Below are 22037 nucleotides of genomic sequence, written 5' to 3'. Positions count from 1 at the left end.
ATGGGACCTTTAATAAACCCCCAAATGAAATGATTCTCTAAGTTTAGAGAATCCAATTAACATCTTGTTTGGGTCAAGAAGTTAGGTGGGAAATTAGGTAGAGAAGTTAGGTGGGAAATGTTTTCCTTTTCCGCCAGCGGCCACCGCAATGTATTTTGTTCATTAATTCAAATGGAAGTCCAAAAGTGATTTACCCATTTTGCTGTGTGAAAAGTTATATAGCTTTCGAGTCCTGTTTGGATGACACCAAAAACCAGGTTTTTTTTACTAATAAATTATTACATTCTAATTTCCTTTCCAATCTTGTTGGGATGATTCCAATGTCAGGGTTTTCTTTTCCCAAGAAATTATCGCTTTTGGAATTTTGTTCGGATGACGCCAAAAAATTTTGGTCATATCAATTTGTAATATAGTTCCATATCTTATCTTTTCGAGAAAGCGAATTGCTAAAATAAACAAAATTTTGAGGACCACTTTTTATTAAAAGGTTGCAATTTGTATTTTTGCCAAAAAGTTATTTTACGAGGACATTCTATTTCTCTTCAGCCGTCGATCCCGTTTTGCTTATTATAAAAATGGCTAAATATTGAACTTTTATTTTCAAATTATTGCCTCTTCATATATAGTTTTAATCAATTAATCAGGAGAAAATGCAAATCGTTATCAAACTTTTAAGGGGGAAATGTTATATGAAAATCAATGGCGTATGGGTAAATTGACGACAGTTCATAACACCATAGTGACAAAAAAAACACATTTTTTTCACAAAAAAATGTGATAAATTAAATGATCGTTTAAAACTAAAAAACATGTTTTAAAAAAAAATTAAAAAACACGTTTTGTTCATTTTTTTTTTAATGCCAAACCTTTTTTTATTTTTTATTTTTATTTGTTGCAAATCTACCTATGTTTTGATGTTTGTGTTATTAGTTTCTCACTTATTTTATTTTTCTTTATTTTTAATTTTTCAAAATTTTTAAATATTTACCATATTTTTTTATTTTTTACCAAGCTTACTGTATTATAAAAACTCCTAAACTTTATTAACATATGAATTGGATAATAAAACTGTTGTCATTAATACGCAAATCGAGGTGAAAAGTTTTTTAAAAAGTTAACAAGAATCAGCCTACATTATCCATATTTTTTTTGTTTGGTTAGATATGATCGTGTTTGATGCATGAGAAAAATACAGCGCAGTCCGAACATTTTATTGGCTCATCCCACGCGTCATCAAACGCGGAAGAATTTACCCCGCTGGGAAACTTTTTCGCGGGTTGGATTTTTTTTCCCAGAAAAAATCTTTTGAGGGCTTTATCTCTCCTCCCGTCTTCCTTGTTGCATCGTTGCAGCGGCAGCTTCCTCGGGCATTCTTCCTCAGCATCTCGCCATCCTCGGCAGAGTCGCTTCCTCAGCAGTTCATCCTCTGCTGGTAAAAGGTGAGGGCTTCAGCCTTCAGGCATGCTTCTCTGCGCATATTGTCTTCCTTCTTCCTGGCAGCAACTCGCAAATTTCAAACGTTAAATCTGGGGTTTTATCTCCATTAATATTGGGATCTTGTTCTAAATAATCTTAGGGTCGAGTTTAGCACGGGAAGGAATCAAGAATCGAGCGAAAAACTGAAAAGCTCGCTAGGATTTTGAAGAGAGCCCCAAATCTGCTACCGCTAGATGAGGTTTCTGAAAATCCGGCGACAAACTTGAACTTTCCGGCATTATTTTCGTTGATTCGTGGTCATTTTCTTTTCGTTTAGGTGTCTAGAGTAATCTAGAACATAGAATCGTGAGTTTTCGTCCAAAAATTTACATTTTTGTCGGTCGGTTTCTGTTGGATCCTGTTAGACACTGGCTGCTCGTGGATTTCCCTACTGTTGCCTACGATCGTTTCTGTAGCATTTTACTCAGCAATCGTAGTAGGTATTCTCCATTACTGTTTGACAAGCAACTGATGTCCATAACCAACAAACAAGATTGGCCTTTTGTTTTTACGTCCAATAAGCATAAATAATGGCTATGAACTTGCTCTTGATCATAGCTAATGGATAGGCGGATTTGTAGGAATTTTGACAGTTCGATTAAAAAGAGCAAGCAGATCCTTTTCTGAATTTTTTTCCTCAGTTTTCATGTTTTTTGATGGACAACCATTGCCTTCATTTTGTATTTTGATGCACAGGCAGTTTTCGTTTCGTTGTTTCTGTTATGCAAGCAGTGGATCATCAATGGTCAAGGATGCAATCAATCGTCTCAATTTTTTTCTCCGAAGAAAATTCTTCAATTCCAGCAAACAAGGAGAACTTCATTTTTTTTCCAGTCAATCAAACATGCCTTAGACTACTTTTGAAAGATGTCTACTTTCTATTCATTTTTGTTAGGGAAAATATTTCTGGGCCATCAAACAAGACCTAATAAACTCCTTTGGCTGCGCCTTTCCAACCTTGTCGGTATCGACATGAATCGGCTTATCCGATTCAAGTCGGTGGTGCGAGTATTTGATCTAGTGGGAACGTGCTAATTTTGAAATACATTTAAAAAAAAAAAAACTCACTTAAAAGACACTGCATCGGCCAATTCAGGCCAATAATAACTTATATTCACATTAATAAAACTTCCATACCAAATTAGTGAAGTTTTATTGCCTTAGTGTTTTGGTACATTTAGTCCCTGTCACCATAGTGCAGGGTGCCGTGCCAGAATGGCACATCTTAAAAACTTTAGGTGCGACGATGATGATATTTTATTATTTTTTTTAATTTATTATATATATAACAGAATAAACATATTATTACAATTTAGTTATTAATGTATAAAGAAAGTGCTTTGCCTTACCAAGATGCAAGGAATAATTGACCTTATTCTAACATACTTGAATAAGAAAATATCAAAACAACATATATTATATAAATAATTATGACATTTTAACTGAGCTCGGGTGTAAGTCGAAGCCGCATCCATGTCCAGTGTTCACCCCACACCCCACTCGATGCGAACTCCAGTAAAATAAAAGAACGCACAGCTGAAGTAAGCAACAAAGTCTTTCTCCCCAAAGTATTTTCACCCAAATTAACAAAAGGATGATAGTTACAAAAAGGGGTGTTTGGTAACTCCAATGCTGCATTATTCAATATATTAAAGGAAATAGTGTTTCTGTTACCAAATGCCCTCTAAAGCTGTCTTACTATGACTTCATTAGTGGAAGACCCACTTTGTGGCTCTGGTGGGACACATGAGTCACGGGTGATCATTGGTCCGATTTTTGGGGAGAAATCAATTCTTGGAGTGTGACAGATGGCGCAGAAAGGGCCCAGGTAGATATTGATTTCAAGTCTCACTATCAAACCTGACCCGTTTGCATACCTGTAACTCAATCAGCTACCCATTCTCAAACAAGACTCGTCTTCCTCGTGGGGCCATATTGTTCAGGGCCATGCTCTTTGCCAATGGATGAATGGAAGCTGACAGATGCATGCACATGGAAGAACCAGTAACCCTTAAGATCTTTCTGGCCATCTTGGCCTCATAAGAATGGATTTCCTTTTCATGGTTGAATTCAATATCTTTGGAGATTCACCCATATAAGATATTTCGTACCATATGGGTCCCGTGGTTTTTATTGGTGAATGTCCATACATTAGAAAGGATGTGGGTATGGATTGGACCAAGTTTTGGTCTAGACCCACCTGCTAGGTCCGGCAGGCCTGCGCCGAGCTATGCTCAGACGCAGACTTTGACCTAGACCCTGTTTGAGCTTTTCTATTCCAGGACTGTACTGTGTGAAGTTGGGAGAAAATTCTAGGTTCAGATGGCAGTTGGATATAGATCTGGATCTTGAGATCCATAAAAATCAGTAAATGGCTTTGAGAGTTTCGAGATTCCACGATGCTGGCTGCATGTTTATATGCCACGATTGAGAATAAATAAGTCGATAAAAAGAACTCACCAACGCCAAAGTTTCAAAATTCAAGGTGACCTACTTTTTTCATCAGCTTCTTTTAAATATGTTAGGTCTTTTGTTTGAAAGTTGGTGTACGTGGGATCCAATTACTTTGCTAACCATCCCATAATCATGGGATTATCAATAAATCTATATTAAGAAAATCCTAAGCCCAAAGTCAATAATCAGACCAAAATAAAAGAAGGGGGCCATTTTATTTAGCAAAATTTATGCACATCTCACACAATTTGCTAGTTTTATGTTTTTTTAAAAGAAAGTAGTCAAATGAGCAGAATTTAACACATCATTCTCTCTCTCTCTCTCTCTCTCTACATATATATCCTCCTCTGGAAACTTTGACGAAATTCAAATTCGTGTATTTTCCAAAAATGACTTTTAGGCCGCCCACCCTCATCTGCAAAAACCAATTTGTTTCAGGGTCCCTCTTGATATAAAAGAAGACACTTATGAATAATCACCCAACCTTTAACATATTTAATAACAAACGACTACTTAATTTTATAAAATAATCCCCAAGCACACGCTTCATGAATGAAAAAGTATTAAAAATATATTTAAAAGGTCATTTTACCCTTAATAAAAAAGAAAGTATCTTTAAACAAAGAATTTCTTATTACTTGCATGTTTATTTTTTACTCTTCTTTTGTGTGGTCTTCTACGCAAGAGAGAGAGAGAGAGAGACGTTAAATCATTGAAAATTTGACGACAAAAACCAGAGTTTAGATCCTTCGTTTTAAAGGTTAAGACTTAAGAGCCGCAGACTTGTCTAAAGAAATAAAGTAGGTGCCGTCAAACCTGACCTGGGCCGAGGCAAAGCCTCCTTTAGAATCACGAAGCATGCATTAAATTCTTTACGAAACTTTATATATAGTTATAGTAATTCGTATGAAAAAAGTTCAGAATCGGTTGTGAGTCGGCCGAAAATATTATAGGAATCAATGAAAAATTTGTATAAAAATATTTACAAATAAAGATATTTTAAAGTGCAACGACTAGATCGATCACAGCTTCCATACAATTAAACTTCAAGCTCGTGGATGGATTTTCTTTTTCTACGGTGATATTTGGCTGCACCTTATCTGCTACGTTTCAAACACGAGGCCAAGTGGGTAGATGCAATCGCACGCATCAAGGGAAGAGGCAGGTGAGCCGAATGTCCCCAACAGTCAAAAGGGCCTTAGATTCCACTTGCATGTTAATCAATAACTTAATTTTTAGATGCACTCTCAGTAATCACTCGTCGTTAGCTCTCAGTAATCACTCGTCGTTAGTAACTTAATTTTTAGATACGCACTCGCTAATCGCTCGTCATTAAAGAATGGAACCAATGATGTTGCTCCATCCAAGATGATGAATAAGATGAAGGAATATTTAAAAGAATTTGACTAATTTTTACGGCTTCGGAGTCACGAACCGTTCATTAATTAAAGATAAAAGAATAAAAAACGTAAGTAGATCGCAATTATTGTGATATAATAACCAGAAAAATGGAAAAAAAGGAAGAAGGCCGGAGGCCCGGAGAGCTCAAAGGCAAGAGTCTACTTACAGCGTCCTTTTTTCTGGGCATCTCCGTCGCTGTCTCCCTTCGACACCCATATCGATTTTTTGTTCGAGGACGCGAGTCGCCTTCGTCGATTGGGCATTATTTCTTGGTGATTTTTATTTACCCCGAGGGAGTTGTGTTCGCTTGGTGATTTTCTGTGTATCTGTGAGTTGGGTAGTTTTTTGGTTGTGTCATGTGTTTCATGTTTGTGTGAAAATTGTTATTTTTTTTCTTGATCTGTAGCGTCTGTGATGGTGGGTTCGTGCTAATTAAGCAGAAGTATGGTGGATTTGGTGGCGTCTTGATAAGTTCGTCCTTGAACCATTTAGGTGTTTAGTAGGTCGATTTTTCTTGTTGGGGTTGGCTTTGCTGTTGGAACTAAGCGGGTTTTATGAGATTGGTGGCGATTTTAATCGCTTAAAATTTTTGTGTTTCTCGTCGAGTTTCTGTTTTTCCGGGAAATTTTCGTCTAGTTTGTGATTTTTTTCTGTTAATGGTTTGTATTAATCATGGATCAAGAATAATGGGTGAAGTTTTCTAGGCGAGTAAATGGACGGTCGCCGGTTTCAAAAATCCGGTTTACCGAATTGGGTAGTTGTAACGCTTTTCAAAAGTAGCGTGTTGAATTTTTTCTTGGCATTCGGTTCGTGGGTGGAATCAGAAACTTAGTGCTCTTGATGTGAAGCTGGAGTTGATTGTTCTGTTTGTGTGGCATTGTCATTATGTCCTGATCTCTTTTTGAATGATTCAAATTTCAAAGTGACAATATGCTTTATCTTCCCTTATTGGTTGAGCACTAAATTTAATAGTTCGGATGACATGATGGCATATGAAGTCATGGTATTGTTCTATTTCTTTTCCGTCTAACTTCTGTGTGAAATTTCAGAGAGAGATAAGATCTGTTCTTTCCTATTTGTTGTGCTGGATCAGCAAACTGACAGTATTGCTTAGCTGAAAATGGAATAGCTGCAAATTGTTATTGCTCTTATATGATGTGTAGTTGCTACAAACTTTTCTCCCCTTTTATCTGCTTGTTGCTAAATAGCCTATTCAAAGCCTTCACTGAGATGCTTTCCTTGTTCTATGCGCTGGTAGAGTTTGAAAGAAGAAAATGTTTGGTGCTATTCAAAAGGTTGGGCGCAATGGATTTGCTGCTGCTGCATCCAGCTTGGTAATGTCTACTGCCCTTTAAGCAAATTAGATGAATAAGATCTGCTATTCTTCAAGCTTGCATTTGAAGCCCTCATAGCTATTCTAATAGTGAGGTTGCATCAGCTCTTATCATAACATGCATCTTTGTGCTAATGCATCTGACTAATCTTGCAGGCCCCTAGACAGTCTTTGCACAGGATTTTTCCTGCGTTATCTATGCTACAAAAGAATTTTTCAAGTGCTGCAAAAGAGGTGCAGTTATTATCATGCTTGTGTTTCAATTTGTTTTTTGCATATGTAATTTTGTGAGCCATGTGATTCAATAATATGAAACGACATTATCATATTCATGCTGGATCAAGCCTGCAGGCCTTCATACAAGTGCAATGGGTGTTTTTAGATAGCAAATGATGCACATGGGAGTGTGCTCAAGAAAATCACATCTCCCATTTAAATCCTGTGGCTGAAGTTCTGCAAAAAATGGATGAAACGAGGAACTCTTTTAAGAATGATGAAGTATGAACTGAGAGGCTTTCTTCTGTAGATGTTGATATATTTAAGAACACAGTTCTATTTTATCTTTATATGAATCAAACATTTTCAAAGGACTGATGTTATGCAATATTGTGTTGGTCATGTCAAGATAGTTTGCTGGTACAGGACTAATATTACCAACCAGACAGTAACTGAGGAGGTTAGCCTGTTTAAATTATAGTCTGGTCGTCATTGTTAACTGTTGACTAGAAACGTTTCTGCTGATCCTTGAATGAGTTTTTTGAGCTTCAAGCCTTCAATCGATTGGGGGGAAAACAAGCAAAAGACTTTTTAAGGCTACATATTGACTGTTGAAAAGATGAACCTTGAAAGAAGATACTATTTGGTCTAACAATAGAAAGACTAGTGTCTGATTGTTGAAAGAAGAGGTTCTCTCCTTCCCTTGTTCAGCTGTTGAATGCATGTCTTTGAAACTATTCAGTTGTTGCTTAGCAAGTTCTTCAATAATCATGCTTGGATATGTGGAAATTTATAACTCGATAACCAGGATATGGTTAACAATGGTCCCCATAAATTGCATTCAAACCCTCCAAATTTGTCAAATTATAGAGATTATAAACAGATTCTGCACTTTATAGGGAGACTTGGGATTCAATTTTGATTGAGTTTGTCTTTTTAGGGTCAAATGTCCGTACGCTATCATCATTGTGCTTTGGAATCTCATGTTACAACTTAGTTTTGTTTCTTTCCTGTTTTTTCATATGGAAGGCAAGAATGCCTCCACTTTGGATATTCTTCTGATTTCTGTACATTTTCTCCTTTTTTTTTCTAAAACCTTTGTAGGATCATATACAATATTCTTTTAGCTTCAGCCTGTGGTGAGATATGATCTTTAAGATGGGCATGTTGTTTGTTACAGATGACAGTTCGTGATGCTCTAAATTCAGCTCTTGATGAGGAGATGGCTGCAGATCCAAAGGTTTTTGTGATGGGAGAGGAGGTATCTACCACATGCAATCAGTTGAAACTTGAAAGTTTATTCCATGTTTTCTTTCCTAATCTTCAATTTAACATTAGAATTTTATGGCAGGTTGGTGAATATCAAGGTGCTTACAAGGTTAGACAGGATTTTAATATCTGTAGGTAGATGAGTTGTTCTTATACATTTAAGTCTAAAATTTACCATAAGATGGTTTCATTTGTAGGTTACTAGAGGTCTTCTTGATAAATATGGTCCCAACAGGGTTCTTGATACCCCCATCACAGAGGTAATTCATGAGACATGTGATTTAAGTGTAGCTTCGTTTATTAATGCTGGCCTTTATAGTATGCAACAGAGTAATTACACAATGCATGTGCAAGAAAATTTTTTCTTCTAATAAGTCTGTTGTTAAGGTACTTATCGATACCTTCATGTATGTAGGCTGGTTTTGCGGGAATTGGAGTTGGTGCAGCCTACTACGGCCTCCGTCCTGTAGTGGAGTTTATGACCTTTAATTTCTCGATGCAGGTTGGACTCACTTATTTTTATTATATTGAGCATCCTTCCATCTTTCTTTTAGATAAGTGCATGAAATATGGAACTATATTAATGTAAACAATTGGTCTATTAGATTTTGTGAAAGGGACAAAAAAGTAAATGGAATAGAAGCTTCAGTTTATGAGTCTGATTCTTAACAGGTTTAATAGTCAAAACAAAGCAGGGGTTTGACAATAATTTTGAATTTGAAAACTTGAGGTTCTAAAACTATGCGGTAAACACTGAAAATTTGAAATTGGATGGCAAAATGATGCATTTAAATTTTAAAGCAACATTTAATTGCTGAAAATAATAGTTTGGCGTTCCATGGCTTAAATGTCCATCTCCAATACTTTGTAGGTACTGCAAATCTAGCAGGAAGCAGTTAATGTTTTCTTGGTTTATTGGTCTTTTGGTGGTGTATGAGCTCTCTGACAGCATATGGTAAATCTTGAGACTTTGTGAAGGTGTTTAGAAGCTTTGGTGGTGAATTTTTAATGAAGCTTTTGTTAGTCACTGGGTCTCGGATCATGGCTGCCTTATAGGTTGGGTCCTAAACATAGACCCAGCGTCGGCCTTATAAATAAGCAGGTGGTGTGTCCAAGGGGATCTTTTCGCAGAGTTCAGTTGTAGAGCCCTCTGGGAGGAATTACCCTAGTTTGGGATTAGGGTTGTTAGGGCCCGGGTGTGCGCGTTTTTGCAAGGGTTTAGTTCTTTTGAGTGTGATACCTGTTAGCGGTGGCTAGCAGCTTTATACTTTCACCTTCTAGGAGGCCTTCCCATTCTTCTCCCATCCTTTTTTTGTCAATTTTGTATTGGTGCATATTGTTTTCACTAAAACAAGAAAAGAAGAAAGATCAAAGAATAATGTACTAAAACATGCTTGTAACTCCCTTCAACGTACTACATGTATCCCTATGACTGACGAGTCTCTTGGAAACATGATGTATGAGGTGCAAGATATGCGTATTTGATAGATCTTGTATCACCTCAGTAAATTTGCTATTCTGACACTTGAATTAGGATGTCCGGGCACAAAATGCATGAAGTTTAAATGCTTATATTGAAAATCCTACTTTTTTAATGGATTCTTTAATAAAGCCTTAGAATTTTGTGTATCATTCAGCATTAGTTCATTAAATTGTTTAATCATCAGGAGCAGTTGAAATTGAACCAATCTGACCTTATGTGCTTGTACAAGAAATTTCTGTCGATTGCTTTGATAGACCGAAGTCTGGCATTGCAAGATCTAGTGTCCGAAATGGCCAAATCCATAGGGTCTGCAAATGAAGCAACCCAATTGACATGTATAGTTTGTATGTTGAGTTTGTTGGACCTTTTTTTTCTCTAGTTGAAATGAAGGATGTATTCAGGGACCTGTGAGCATGTTATCACTATATTCGCAAAAGCTTAGATCTTGATCAAACTATGCGCTTGCTCATGTTGCATGTTTGTGAGTTTGATGCTTAATTCCTGTTTCTGCGTCAAATTTCTCATAAGGAGACCTAAATAATGTAGGCTCTTTTCTTGAACTTGACTTCTCCCCTTATTAAATAGTTAAGTGGGAATTCAATCCATTTTTGTTTGTTCCGCCGAACACACATATATCTGATGGTATCTGATGGTTGGGTTGTTAGTGAGCAAGAACATTGTTAACTTGTATGGGTTTTGCTTAGTTTCTGGACATGCTTCTAATAATGTAACTATGTGCTGGTTCTATTTATGGTCTCTCCGAAGTGATATTACATGAATAATGGTCCTTACGTGTCTAATCTTTTTTTCCTTTGTCCTTTCTCTTAACAGGCTATTGATCACATTATCAATTCTGCTGGAAAATCATTTTATATGTCTGGTGGACAGATATCTGTACCTATTGTTTTCAGGGGTCCTAATGGAGCTGCAGCAGGAGTTGGTGCTCAACATTCCCAGGTTTGCTGCTGCTGTCTTATTTTATCACTATTGTGATGGATTGATCATTTAGCATGGTTGTGATTTCAATTCGACTATTCAAGAAATCAGCAATTTGGAGGTGTTGATTCTAGATTGATATCCTTGGCCTGGCACTAGTTCAACATTGCTTTGTCTCGTAGGTTCTCTGTGTGATTATCTAACTGGCTATTACTTGTTATTATCATGTTATGGTTGCGATTTTTATTATAGCGAATTGGCATTTCTATATATAGGATAACTGTCATTCACAGTACAGTTGTAGCAAAAGTTAGCCATTTTCTGTTCAATTGTTTATTTAGTTTGGCTCATGACAGTTGGATGAACAAGCTTTTCACATGTATCTTGTCATGCTATCTGCCCATGGGAAAGAAAATAAGAGTGGTGCTTCTCCAATTTTTGTTTGCAGTGTTATGCTGGATGGTATGGGACTTGTCCAGGTCTTAAAGTGCTCTCTCCTTACTCATCAGAAGATGCTCGAGGGCTGCTTAAAGCAGCTATCAGAGATCCAGACCCTGTTGTCTTTCTTGAAAATGAATTATTGTATGTCTTAGGTTAATACATTGGTTCATATTAAGGGGGAAAACATCCCTTGCATATCTGAAATTTCTGTTGTTAATGCAGATATGGTGAAGCTTTTCCTGTTTCTGAGGAGGCTCTTGACTCTAATTTCTGTCTTCCAATTGGAAAGGCTAAGGTGTGGTTTTTTGTGAATCCGTCATAGCAATAAAAGTAATTTTATTTTCATATCTAACATTCAATTTTGGCAGATAGAACGGTCTGGAAGTGATGCAACTATTACAGCTTTCTCTAAGATGGTTGGTTATGCACTTCAGGTTAGCCTGGTTTATCCTGGACGATAGGGTTCAGGTTTGCTTTCTGTAGAAAATATAATCAGTTCTATAGTATATCAATATTGATTAAGTGTTGCAATTTTATAATTTATATGATCTACAGTTGGTGCATCAAATAACTTCAGGCATATATGCAGATTTTTTTGTGTTCCATTTTACAGTTTATTTAACTACTCTGGAGTATTATTTAAAATCTCATTTTCCTTTTCAAATCATTGTGCAGAAAACATGAAATTATCTTTCTAATGAGCCTTGTGCTCAAATCTATATTGCTTCTTTGTAAATTTGTTTCTTCAATTTGGTATTTTTTGCACATAAAATCTCTAGCTGCATCAGCAGCAGGTTCAAAGAATGTTAGGCTAGAAGTTAGTAAGGAAACCCTCAGTCATATTCTTTATTTGGTCTCATTATGGATTTTCTCCTAAATGAGTTTTTGATTAAGTTTTTGTTAATTTTTTAAGAGCTTTAGTAGTGGGAAATGAACCTGACATATAGTCTTCAAAAATGAAAATGTTAATAATTCTTGAAATTCAGTAATTAGTTTGTTTTATCTGTTCTATATCTGTTCAAAATTAAAATTGTCCAATGAATTTTAATTTTTCACCAGTAAAATTCTCAGACGGGGAGAGTGATGCCACGCTTGTGTGTACGAGTATATGCATGTTGCTTCATGTGATATTTAGCAGCACCATTTATAATATATGTACTTGCTGACTTTTACTTTCTTGACCAAATTCATAGGCTGCAGAAAAACTTGCAAAAGAAGGGATCAGTTTGGAGGTAAATCCAAGTTATTATTAGATTGAATAAAAGGTTCAAATCCACCACAAAGTTTAGCATCATGTTTCTGCAGGTCATAAATCTACGAACAATAAGGCCCCTTGATAGAGAAACCATCTTTGCTTCGGTCAAGAAGACCAATCGGCTTATTGCCCTTGAAGAAGGTTTTCCCCAAAATGGTGTTGCTGCCGAAATTGGGTTCGTAGTCTTCTGCATTTGAAAGATGTTTGTCAATTTGCATACCTCATCTGACAAGTTTTTAAAAATAAATCAGTCATATGATTCTTCAATGTAGTGCGTGTTCTAACTTCCCTTTCTCTTGGACAGTCAATCGGTGATGGAGGAGTGTTTTGATTACCTTGATGCGCCGGTATGTAGAGTTTCTGGAGCTGATGTACCCATGCCTTATGCAGCCAACCTAGAAAGGATGGCCGTTCCACAGGTATGATACTCCATTGTTAATGGTGGTATGATTTGCTTTCTACATAGGCAATAAGTTTGCCAAAAATCTGGTTTGTTTCTTTATTTGTGGCTGGTGGTCTTTTAAAAAGTTGGAATTAACTTTTACTGTATGAATGTTGCTGGGCCAATCAAGGAAATTCTCAGAGAAAGTAGTGCGATCATTAACAAACATAAAAACTGATCACATGACTGGCAAATCCAGTTGGGAAAGGAGATGGAACAGATTCTGTTCTCTTCTGCAGGGACATGTCTAATTTTCTGTGGAAGTCTTTTTTACCGTTTTAAAAATTTCATGTATAACTAGCCAAAGGTAGGAAGCTTTACGTCTGTCTTCTGGCCTATCAAAATGCATGTACATATTTATCAAAACACATGAACATATTTGGCTACAAATTGCTTAATTGATTTCAGTAAGGGTCTCCTTGTCTCATTGTGAGGGAGAACGACTTTGATTGGGAGTCGGGAGAGGACTAGTGCTGGGAATAGATGACTTTTTGCTAGAAAAGTTTAACCATAAGGGTGAAGGTGTGATTATACTTTGCCAAGAAATGGAGTTGAAAAAAAAAAATTATGAGTGCTGTATGGTGCAGTTCTTGGGGATGAAACTTTTGATGTTTGTTTCATCCGACCAAGAAAAATCACTGTTTTCCTGACAAAACAGTATGTTTTCATGTCAAACTAGATGTTTCTCTCTCTCTCTCTCTCTCTCTCTCTCTCTCTATGATATTTCATGCTCATCATGGTTGGTGGTAAAATGTATATTGCTTGTCCAAATTCATGCTTCCAAACTCATTGTACTCATCTTTTTCGATTTGCCAATGAACGTTGTTGAATGTCCTGGGCAAACACACAAAAAGGGTATTATCTACTTAAATTACAATTTCTGGACAAAGGAGGTAGCTAAGTGTTGTTTATGTTGTCTATGCAGCTAAATTGGAGAATTGCCTCACAGGTTACATGTGGAATTTTCCCATCTCTTTTATTGGTCCACACAAATTCCTTGATAATCTAGTTCTCAGCTGACTTCTTATATTAGTTATATTCAAGTACACGCTTTTAAAAGAATGTCAGCCTAAAATATAGAATACATCATATTTTCAATTTGGCGTTGGTTGTCTTAAAAATATGTCGAGTTACAGGTACACATGTTGCACAATGTAGATTGCATTAACTATAACGAAAATAAAAAAAAGAGGAATTGCAGCTACAATCAAGACAGCACTTTTTAAATGATACCAAGTTTTTTGCTTCAGTAATGTTTAGCTTTTTGTTCATGCTACTTTATGGTATCTCAGGTCAGCTCTAAGTTTACGTTACTCCTAACAAACTGTATGCAGGTTGATGACATTGTTCGTGCCGTGAAAAGGTCGCTGCATTCTGTTCCGCTTGCTGCTGTTGCCTAGAGCTTTTTGGTCGGACCATCGATTCTTCGGATTTGAGAAGGCTGGCTTTCCGGATGTAAAGCTGCAAACTGTAGTTGAGGAAATGATAAAAATTCTCCCCTACGAAATCTCTATCTGTATTTTGTTTTACATTCTTCCTCTTTGAAGGCTTTGGTGAGCCAAATTTGTGGAATAAGCTGATGAAAATGAAGAATTTCACGTGATCCTCCCAAGTATTTGGACCATCTTCTTCGTAGATCTGGTTTAAGGCGAAAACTTGCTTATTTGCAAACACAGTTACACAGTGGCCTTAGTCTGCAGCATGCTTGCCTCTACGAGCTTGCCTGTGCCTGTGATTCTGCACTCTGTACCTGTGTGTATCTATATGAGAGAGAGAGAGAGAGAGAGAGAGAGAGCATGATTCTCAGGATCCCCTTCCAGTCTATTTGGGTTTACATGCGTGAGCATATTTCTGCATTCCGTTGATATCTTTTGTTAGCCAGATTTGAGGATATCAAGTTTACGGGTCATTTTTGTTTTGCAAGTTTTTGATTTTGATATTTCCTTTCTGTTCGCTACCATTGATATGAAGAGAAAAATATTTCCGAGAGTTTCTGGGGTTAAGGGGCCTCTTTTAAGAGTTGGAAATTATTGGGCTGTTGGCTCTTAGTATGGCAGGTTAAACCAGTGAGATGGTTGGATCATATTGTAAAACCCATACCTTGCAGATTTCAAATTTTGGGTTCTTTACAAACAGTTTGATGGAGCTTAATAAGAAACTATTGTATTCTTGAAGCATATGTTTCAAAAGTAAAATGTTTGTGTTTTAGGAAAGATGGCATGAGTAAGTCTGACATGTGATGGTTGAATGTAGCAAGAACATTCCTAATCACATGAGCATTTTGTTTTGAAATATGTATTGCATTTCAAAAACACAATATTTTGTCTAAAGGGGCATAACACAATTGGGTGGCAAGCTGTGGTTTGAATCTTGTGGTTACTGTCATGTTTCAGTGCGTTGTTTCTCTTGTCTATGAATGGTGACAAACTCGACACTCAAGTTGGAGGATGTAAAATGACACCATTTTTAAGAGTGGATTTTCCACTTATATCCAAAAGAGAGCATCAGTGTTTAGTAGTGCGATTTGTTGTTCAAGAATTCAAAGATCAAACATACCGTGATGATATTTTACTTCTTCCTCACACATGAAATGAGAAACAAGCTTAATATTTGGCAGTGGAATTTGAGAGCTGTTAGATACTGTCCCAAGATGAGGCCCTCAAGTTGGTGTTCAGGTGACTTTGTCCTCCCTCCTGCTGAAACTTCTCCAAAGCTCCATGTTCAAGGTAAAAGCATCCAGAGATGCAAACGTAGCAGACTCGAACACAATAAGAAATAAGATGAATTCAGTACATCTAAGAAACCAAAAATGCAGAGGAAACTCATCTTCATATGGTTTTGTAAATGCAGTTACTACAAGAAGAAGGCCTTTCAGATAATGTTCAAGACTCATTCCTGCTGCAGTAGCAAGAACAGAGTCGCATAGCACTTTAGTTGTTATCCACCTTGATTTCATAAGGTAAAGACGTCATGACCTGGGGAGAAAGCATGTTGCCTACCTAAAACCAAGTTGGATTTACAATGAAATAAGGGGGAAAAGGGCCTCTCGATCCTCTCTTTAAGTTCGTATGGCAGAATATTTCTACACCAAGAGCCAATTGGTGTTTAAATTTTGCAGTGAAAGGAAAGCTGTTAACACACGATAGACTTCAAAAGTTTGGTATTAAATGCTAACAGATGTAACATGTGTGTGCAGCTGAAGAGGAAACTATCACTCATTTGTTTATTTCCTGCCCAAAGGCGAAGGAAATATGGCGATTCTTGGGATTACTCTTTGATGCTAAAATTAAACAATGGGAGTGCATACAAGCGGCAGTATCATGGGGGTGGAGATGCAAGTTCAGATAGAGATGGTGACCACTGACCAAATGTTGGCGTGTTTGCCTTCAGAAACACCATAGCACATGATAAACATCAGCGTCGTGGTGGTCACAGAGGGAAAAACTGGGAAGCTATTAAAGATCTACTTGCAGGTTTTACTTGAAAGCATCATGACAGATTTGTCATCTCTCTTTGGTGGGCACTGGGGATCCGGCCACACTCATGGCCTTCATTTGCGGATAGTGGTTTGATGGTTCACTCAGTTTGCTTAAAATGGCAGACAGAAGATGGCCTATTTGGTTGAGAAAGGTGATGACACTACGGTTTCTCTCAAGGGCATAGTATAGTTGGTCCGACATGCGGTTGTATAGAAGGTGTATTGTTGGTTTGATTCCTACAGGTATTACTTTCTTGGACTAAGATCGCAATACTTTAATTGACCGGTGTATCGTATCTCACCCAAATCTCAATTGTTAACCTCATGTTCACCCCGATAACATTATAGTTTCGATAGGAATCAGATTTTTTCAAGATGAAGTGTTTGTAGAGAATTTTTTGTTAAATTTATAAAGAGCACCAATATGTAAACGAAGAAATTTTTTCTGAAATATCAATATGAAAATAGGATTTTTTTATAGATATGTATGGGCAATCGCCCACACAGTGCCCACACCTACCTCCCAACAATATTTTGCATCGCAAGCAAAGACACTTATCTTGGTCCCCTAGCCTTTGCTATAATGAAATTGCCACCATGGTAAGTAAAAATGATGAAGCACTGCCTATACAAGGTACATAACACATGATGGAAAGTGACCAATAGTGATGCAGCCATAGCAAGTAAAAATGATGAACATTCAACATAAAGCACATGCCACATGATAGAATGCGAGCGCCGCTGTTGAATTTGATCAGAAAACACCGATGAAGGTGCTCCTTGGAGGTTTGAGTTGAAAAGAACATGAGAACGGATTTTGTCAAGATCTTAAAATAAGCAGTTGAAGATGCTATGTTTTCACCACTTTAGGGATGTAATCGGATCGGATATAGCTACTACCGCATCAGATTATTTGTTCAGTCATTGCTTCACCCTGGACCGCGAACCATGTCGGAGTTCAACTACTAAAAATACAAAATTACTTACAAACTTTTACATGTAAGGCATAGCGTAACTTTTCATACTGGTGGCACAGATAAAACATGCTGCTAGTTTGGTACCTTCTCCTAAGCCTTATGGGATAGAGTGTAGTATAAGTTGATAGTACACTATTCTAAGGGTGGGCGTCGGGCCAGGCCGCCAGCAAGGGCCTGGTACCTAGACCGGTATGGGCCCGGGCTCAGATCGGCCAAACCCGAGACCGATCCAACCCAATTAATTTTTAAAATTATTATTTTACTATTAATAATGTATATTTTATTAATAGAGCTTGTTGGCAGCCAATTAACAAGTTGACCTACATGTATCAAGAGAATAAATACAATGTAATTCTAAATACAGTTAAATTTAGAAAAGTGAATTAATGAGCAACCCTTCCCTTTCTCTCCCTCTTCCTTCCCATCTTGAACTCATTTTCCAATGCTAATCACTTTCCTTAATCAAGGTTCTATACCAACCATTGCAGGTAACAATTTGGTATCAGAAACAAATGATAGTGTAGGGCTGGGCATCATGCCGGCCCGCCTGGGCCCGACTTGTAAGAATCGGGCCGGTCCTGACCTGGTTCTTACCGAGCCGGCCCGATGCCCACCCCTACATTGTCCCTACTCTGGGTTCTGACGCAGCCCTACATTTTGAAAACAATAAGCACTATGACATTCGTTTGAGGGGCGACTCATTTACCGAAAACATTTAGATGTTGCTGAAAATTGAATATTTATTAGATCCGGAAGGGAAAACCGTATACCATATTACCAATTGAACATAAACTGTCTGAATCTGGATTCAAATAGAATATCGCATTATGTTCAAATCATTGACATTCCCACCTGTCTTGACTAACATTCAATTTTATGGTCCCAAACAACTACAACAATAAAATTTGAAAGCGAAAGGCATTAAGTACAAGTTGGACCCAAAATCTTCATCTCCAGTTGTGGAGTATTCAATAGTGTCGTCTCAATTCAAATCGAATTGGTGGTAAATCGATTCGGTTCACTGGCTAATACGAGAGCCTCAGGCCAATCGCCGACTCAGCTGTTTTACCGGTTCAGCAGCCTGGCTGAAGCGATTCATTTTTTTCTTCTTTTTTAATATCTCTAATATTCAACCATATACAACATTTAAATTGAATTGTTGACTTGAACTTCTAATGTATGCGGTAACCATGACAACTTGAGCAATTAATTTAGAAAAAATTGTTTTTGATGCTAAAATCAGGTTTCTTTGATGTTGTTTTACGGGCCATTCGGAATTGGAATATATGTTACTATTTCATGAATCTGCCTTAAAATTTGAGTGGATTCATCTAACACTTGTTCACGTATTTCATGTATCTATTCTAAGGTAGATTTATAAAACACTGACACAATGTTTCTAACATCAAATGGCCTCTTGATAGTTTGACAGCAATAACACATGGTTATTATCTTATGAATTTACCATGGTACTCTATATGAATCTGCTTCATTTTTGAGATAGATTTATTGAACAACAATAATGTGTTATTAAGGTAATATCATTTATACGAGCTGTTACGCTCATAGTTATTTAATGAGGCGTAGGTAAGTGGATACGCTAGTGCTCTATGAAAAAAAATTTTAGCTCCCCACCCCTGGTTATATACCAAAGTGTGATACTCTAATTTTAAGATCTGAATACCCATGTTATCGTTGAGACACTAAGAAGAAAAAAAAAAAAAAAGGAAGAAATTCCCAAAATAAGAACGAAATTTGAATATGGGGAGGATGAGACTGTTGAGGAGGATTCATATGTCATCGTGACCAATCTTATTTGGTTAGTTATATTGAAAACTATGAAAAAAATAATAGCAAGAGGATGAAAGAAATTTTGGGAGAATCTGCTTAGGTGAGAGAAAGACCATAGACGAGCGAACACAAAGGAAGAGAGAGAGAGAGAGAGAGCCACCAATTTTGATTTAGAACACTCGCCCAAATTGACCTAGTCCGGCAGATCTAAATAAAAATTCAGAGACTAAAAATTACATTATACAATTTTGTGTTTAATATAATATTTTAAGTTCTGATTTAGAATATGTGTTTTGAGCTTTTATATATATATATATATATATATATATATATATATATATATATATATATATATATATATATATATAACCATATAATCGTATGTCGGATTTGATGAGAATTATCAAGGCCGTCTATTTTGATGTGGTCAGATAGTAAACATTAAACTACAAATATAGATGTCAAGTTTTTTAAAGAGACTGAAATACCCCTCAAATGAAACAAAAGGTTTTGTACAAAGAAACTCGTTTTTAATTCTCTCTCATCCATTGGTAGGTGTTTTCGGTTCTTCATAAAATAGTTTAACTTTTATATTTATAATTTAATCGTCACCATCTAATATCATTAGAATCAATGGCCTATACTATACGACGGTTCAAATATAAGAGGCACCTGCTTCAATGAGTTGTGCCAGCTCTAACCCGACTCAACTAGGTCATTAAAATACTACTCAAAGTCCATTCGTTTATAAACAAGTCGAGTTTGAATTTAAATGTATGCTCTAAATGTTAAAAGAGTCGAGTTCGCGGCTAGACTACAAAATGAATGCCGAAATATAATGAGAGAATAGTTAATAAGTAGCAACTAAACGAGTTAAAAAAGTTAGTTAAAAAAAAAATGACACAACTTAACAAAAATGAGTTGAACGTCTCGAGCTAGAGTTCAGTGTTATATTACTGAGCCGAGCTCGAACTCTAGAAAACTAAATCTAGTCAAGTTCAAGTCTGCCCAACTATGGTTCCCACCCTGTCTTTTATGACTTTGGAATATACATAAATCCAAAAAGAAAATGAAACTGACAGGTACAGGGGCGGAGCCAGAATTTTCTTCAGGAGGAGTCGACAGTCTAACTTCTGAATTTGGGTAGGGCCAACTGAATTCAAATCCAAAAAATATGTTGTGCAATTAATTTTTTTTTTTTAATGTAATTTTATTTTTCATTGGCGGCCCTCTCTCCCACCGCCCCTGGACATGTAGGCATGCCAAATGACAAAAGCCCGGATGGGGCCAAATTGAGCCCACAGACGCTGACCGGTCCAAACCTTACTATTCAAACAAAGAAAAGGGCAACGCCAGCATCACTTGTTGAACATGGAATGCTAGGACCCTCTTGACTCACTTTTACGTGCTTTTTTCTTTATATATATATAAGGAATAAGGTAATCAATGAATATATTTTTATTAGACATACCATTTACAAAGTTCTTGTACATCTTTTAATCAAATGCCAATAAAATCATCTTACAAACTCATGTGGAAATGGCAATCCTTCAAGTTTGAAACTAAAATTTTATAGTAGTTCAATGATCAAGTTAAGAGATTTTTTTTTTTTTTGGTTTATAAACTATGATTTTAATAGGTTTAACATATCAACACATCCACGTATTTTTTTTAATCAAAAAATAAATAATATTTGTCCATGTGGGTGTTGCTAAATGACTAAGAATTTATAATTGTTAAACACAATTGTTACATCATAAATCATCGCTAATATTCTTGCAATAACTGTTTTTGAGTAATAGATTTCAAATTTTTAACCACCTGCCAATTTTAAATAGGTGTTAGATCCAGGTGCGGAGCCAATAGGAGGCCTGCAGGGTCCTGGCCTCCTTTCAGTTTTCTTTTTAAATTTCACTTGCTTTATATAAAAATTTTGAAAAATAATATTTCGGTTTTATGAAAGTTTAAAAACTTTAATACGGCTTTTCCATCAAAAATTTCTCACTCTACCGTTCTCTCTCTCTAGATACATATATGCAGATATATTCTATTAAACAAACTATGTTGATATGAATTCCAATTATTAAAGTTATGTATTGACGTTAAATAGATTTTTGTGTAACAAATAATGAAAAAATAAATGGTTTGAACTTAGAAATTTTTTAAATAAAAACCCGGTACAACTTGATACAGATTGATGCGTATCGGCCAATATACCGTCTCGTCGCGATGGAGAAAAGCGTGACATGTTCAACATGTCTCGATTTAATTATTCTTTTCTAGAAAACTTGGGAGATCCTTTTCAAACCCGTCAAAGAAAAGTTTTCCTTTTTTTTTCCAATTTTTTTTCTTTTTTAAATGCATGCATTTTGACAAATCTATCCTTATTTTGTTGCTCTCTGCAACTTCAACTTAGTACTTGTGTTTCTGGACAATGTTGTCATTTTATTAGTCCATCTATAAGTTCAAGAGGATATGTACCTTTTCACTATAACGAAAAAAGAATATAGAAGAATTTATTGTGAATCAACAAAATTGGGGTAAATTTAGAGAATTTGTTTTATTTAGAACGCGACTAAAAATTTAGTTATATATTAATATTAAAGCATAAATAATAACTGTTTTTTAAAATTAACAAAAAATTATATTTTTGTTTTAAACAAAATGCAATCAGCATTCGGTTTTTACGGGCTGGGTCCCACGTGGCTGCAAGATTTACCATTGAGTGGGTCCCACAGGACCGGCCTCGGTCAAGTCGGTCTCGCCAGCGACTGTCGAGATCCTCTGGCCTCTGTTGCTCCACGTGTCGACAGATGCGGCTGTCGCGAGTCCACGTCAGAGGGTCAAGCGGAGGAGTCAACGCACGACCGGGGACGTGGAGTTTGCCATCCGAGTCGTATCGGAAATGTTAATATCGGATTATTCGGATCGGCGGGGGACTCGGGGTTTGGTGCTAACCGCGGTTAGGAGTTGGGGGGGCGGGAGACGTGACGTGGGGGTGTTGGATAAACCATGGTTAAGATAGCTCGAGTTAAGAGCGGATCGTGCGTTCGTAATAACGCGGGATGGCTTCCCCTGGGACTCC

At 36.7% G+C, this 22037-nt stretch overlaps 1 protein-coding gene across 6 annotated transcripts; it reads left to right on the top strand.

Moving 5' to 3' along the window:
* Positions 1-1288: 1288 nt before the first annotated feature.
* On the top strand, positions 1289-14321 carry LOC116257549 (pyruvate dehydrogenase E1 component subunit beta-1, mitochondrial-like). 6 transcript variants are annotated; one of them, XM_031634410.2, is made up of 15 exons: positions 1289-1439; positions 6590-6665; positions 6821-6898; positions 8061-8141; positions 8232-8258; positions 8347-8409; positions 8565-8651; positions 10464-10589; positions 11017-11150; positions 11232-11304; positions 11378-11443; positions 12203-12241; positions 12315-12439; positions 12569-12683; positions 14041-14321. In XM_031634410.2, exons 2-15 carry the CDS (start codon positions 6606-6608, stop codon positions 14104-14106), a joined length of 1140 nt encoding a protein of 379 aa, XP_031490270.1. In that variant the 5' UTR covers positions 1289-1439; positions 6590-6605; the 3' UTR covers positions 14107-14321. The 6 variants fall into 6 exon arrangements, with proteins under 6 accessions (XP_031490270.1, XP_031490272.1, XP_049934696.1 ...); XM_031634412.2 differs by lacking the exon at positions 1289-1439 and adding an exon at positions 5445-5641 and having other exon boundaries at positions 6592-6665; XM_050078739.1 differs by lacking the exon at positions 1289-1439 and adding an exon at positions 5445-5659 and having other exon boundaries at positions 6592-6665.
* Positions 14322-22037: the final 7716 nt, after the last annotated feature.

Source organism: Nymphaea colorata, chromosome 7, assembly GCF_008831285.2.
Source record: "Nymphaea colorata isolate Beijing-Zhang1983 chromosome 7, ASM883128v2, whole genome shotgun sequence".
Taxonomy (NCBI): Eukaryota; Viridiplantae; Streptophyta; class Magnoliopsida; order Nymphaeales; family Nymphaeaceae; genus Nymphaea; species Nymphaea colorata.
This window is presented reverse-complemented; position numbering and strand designations above follow the sequence as displayed.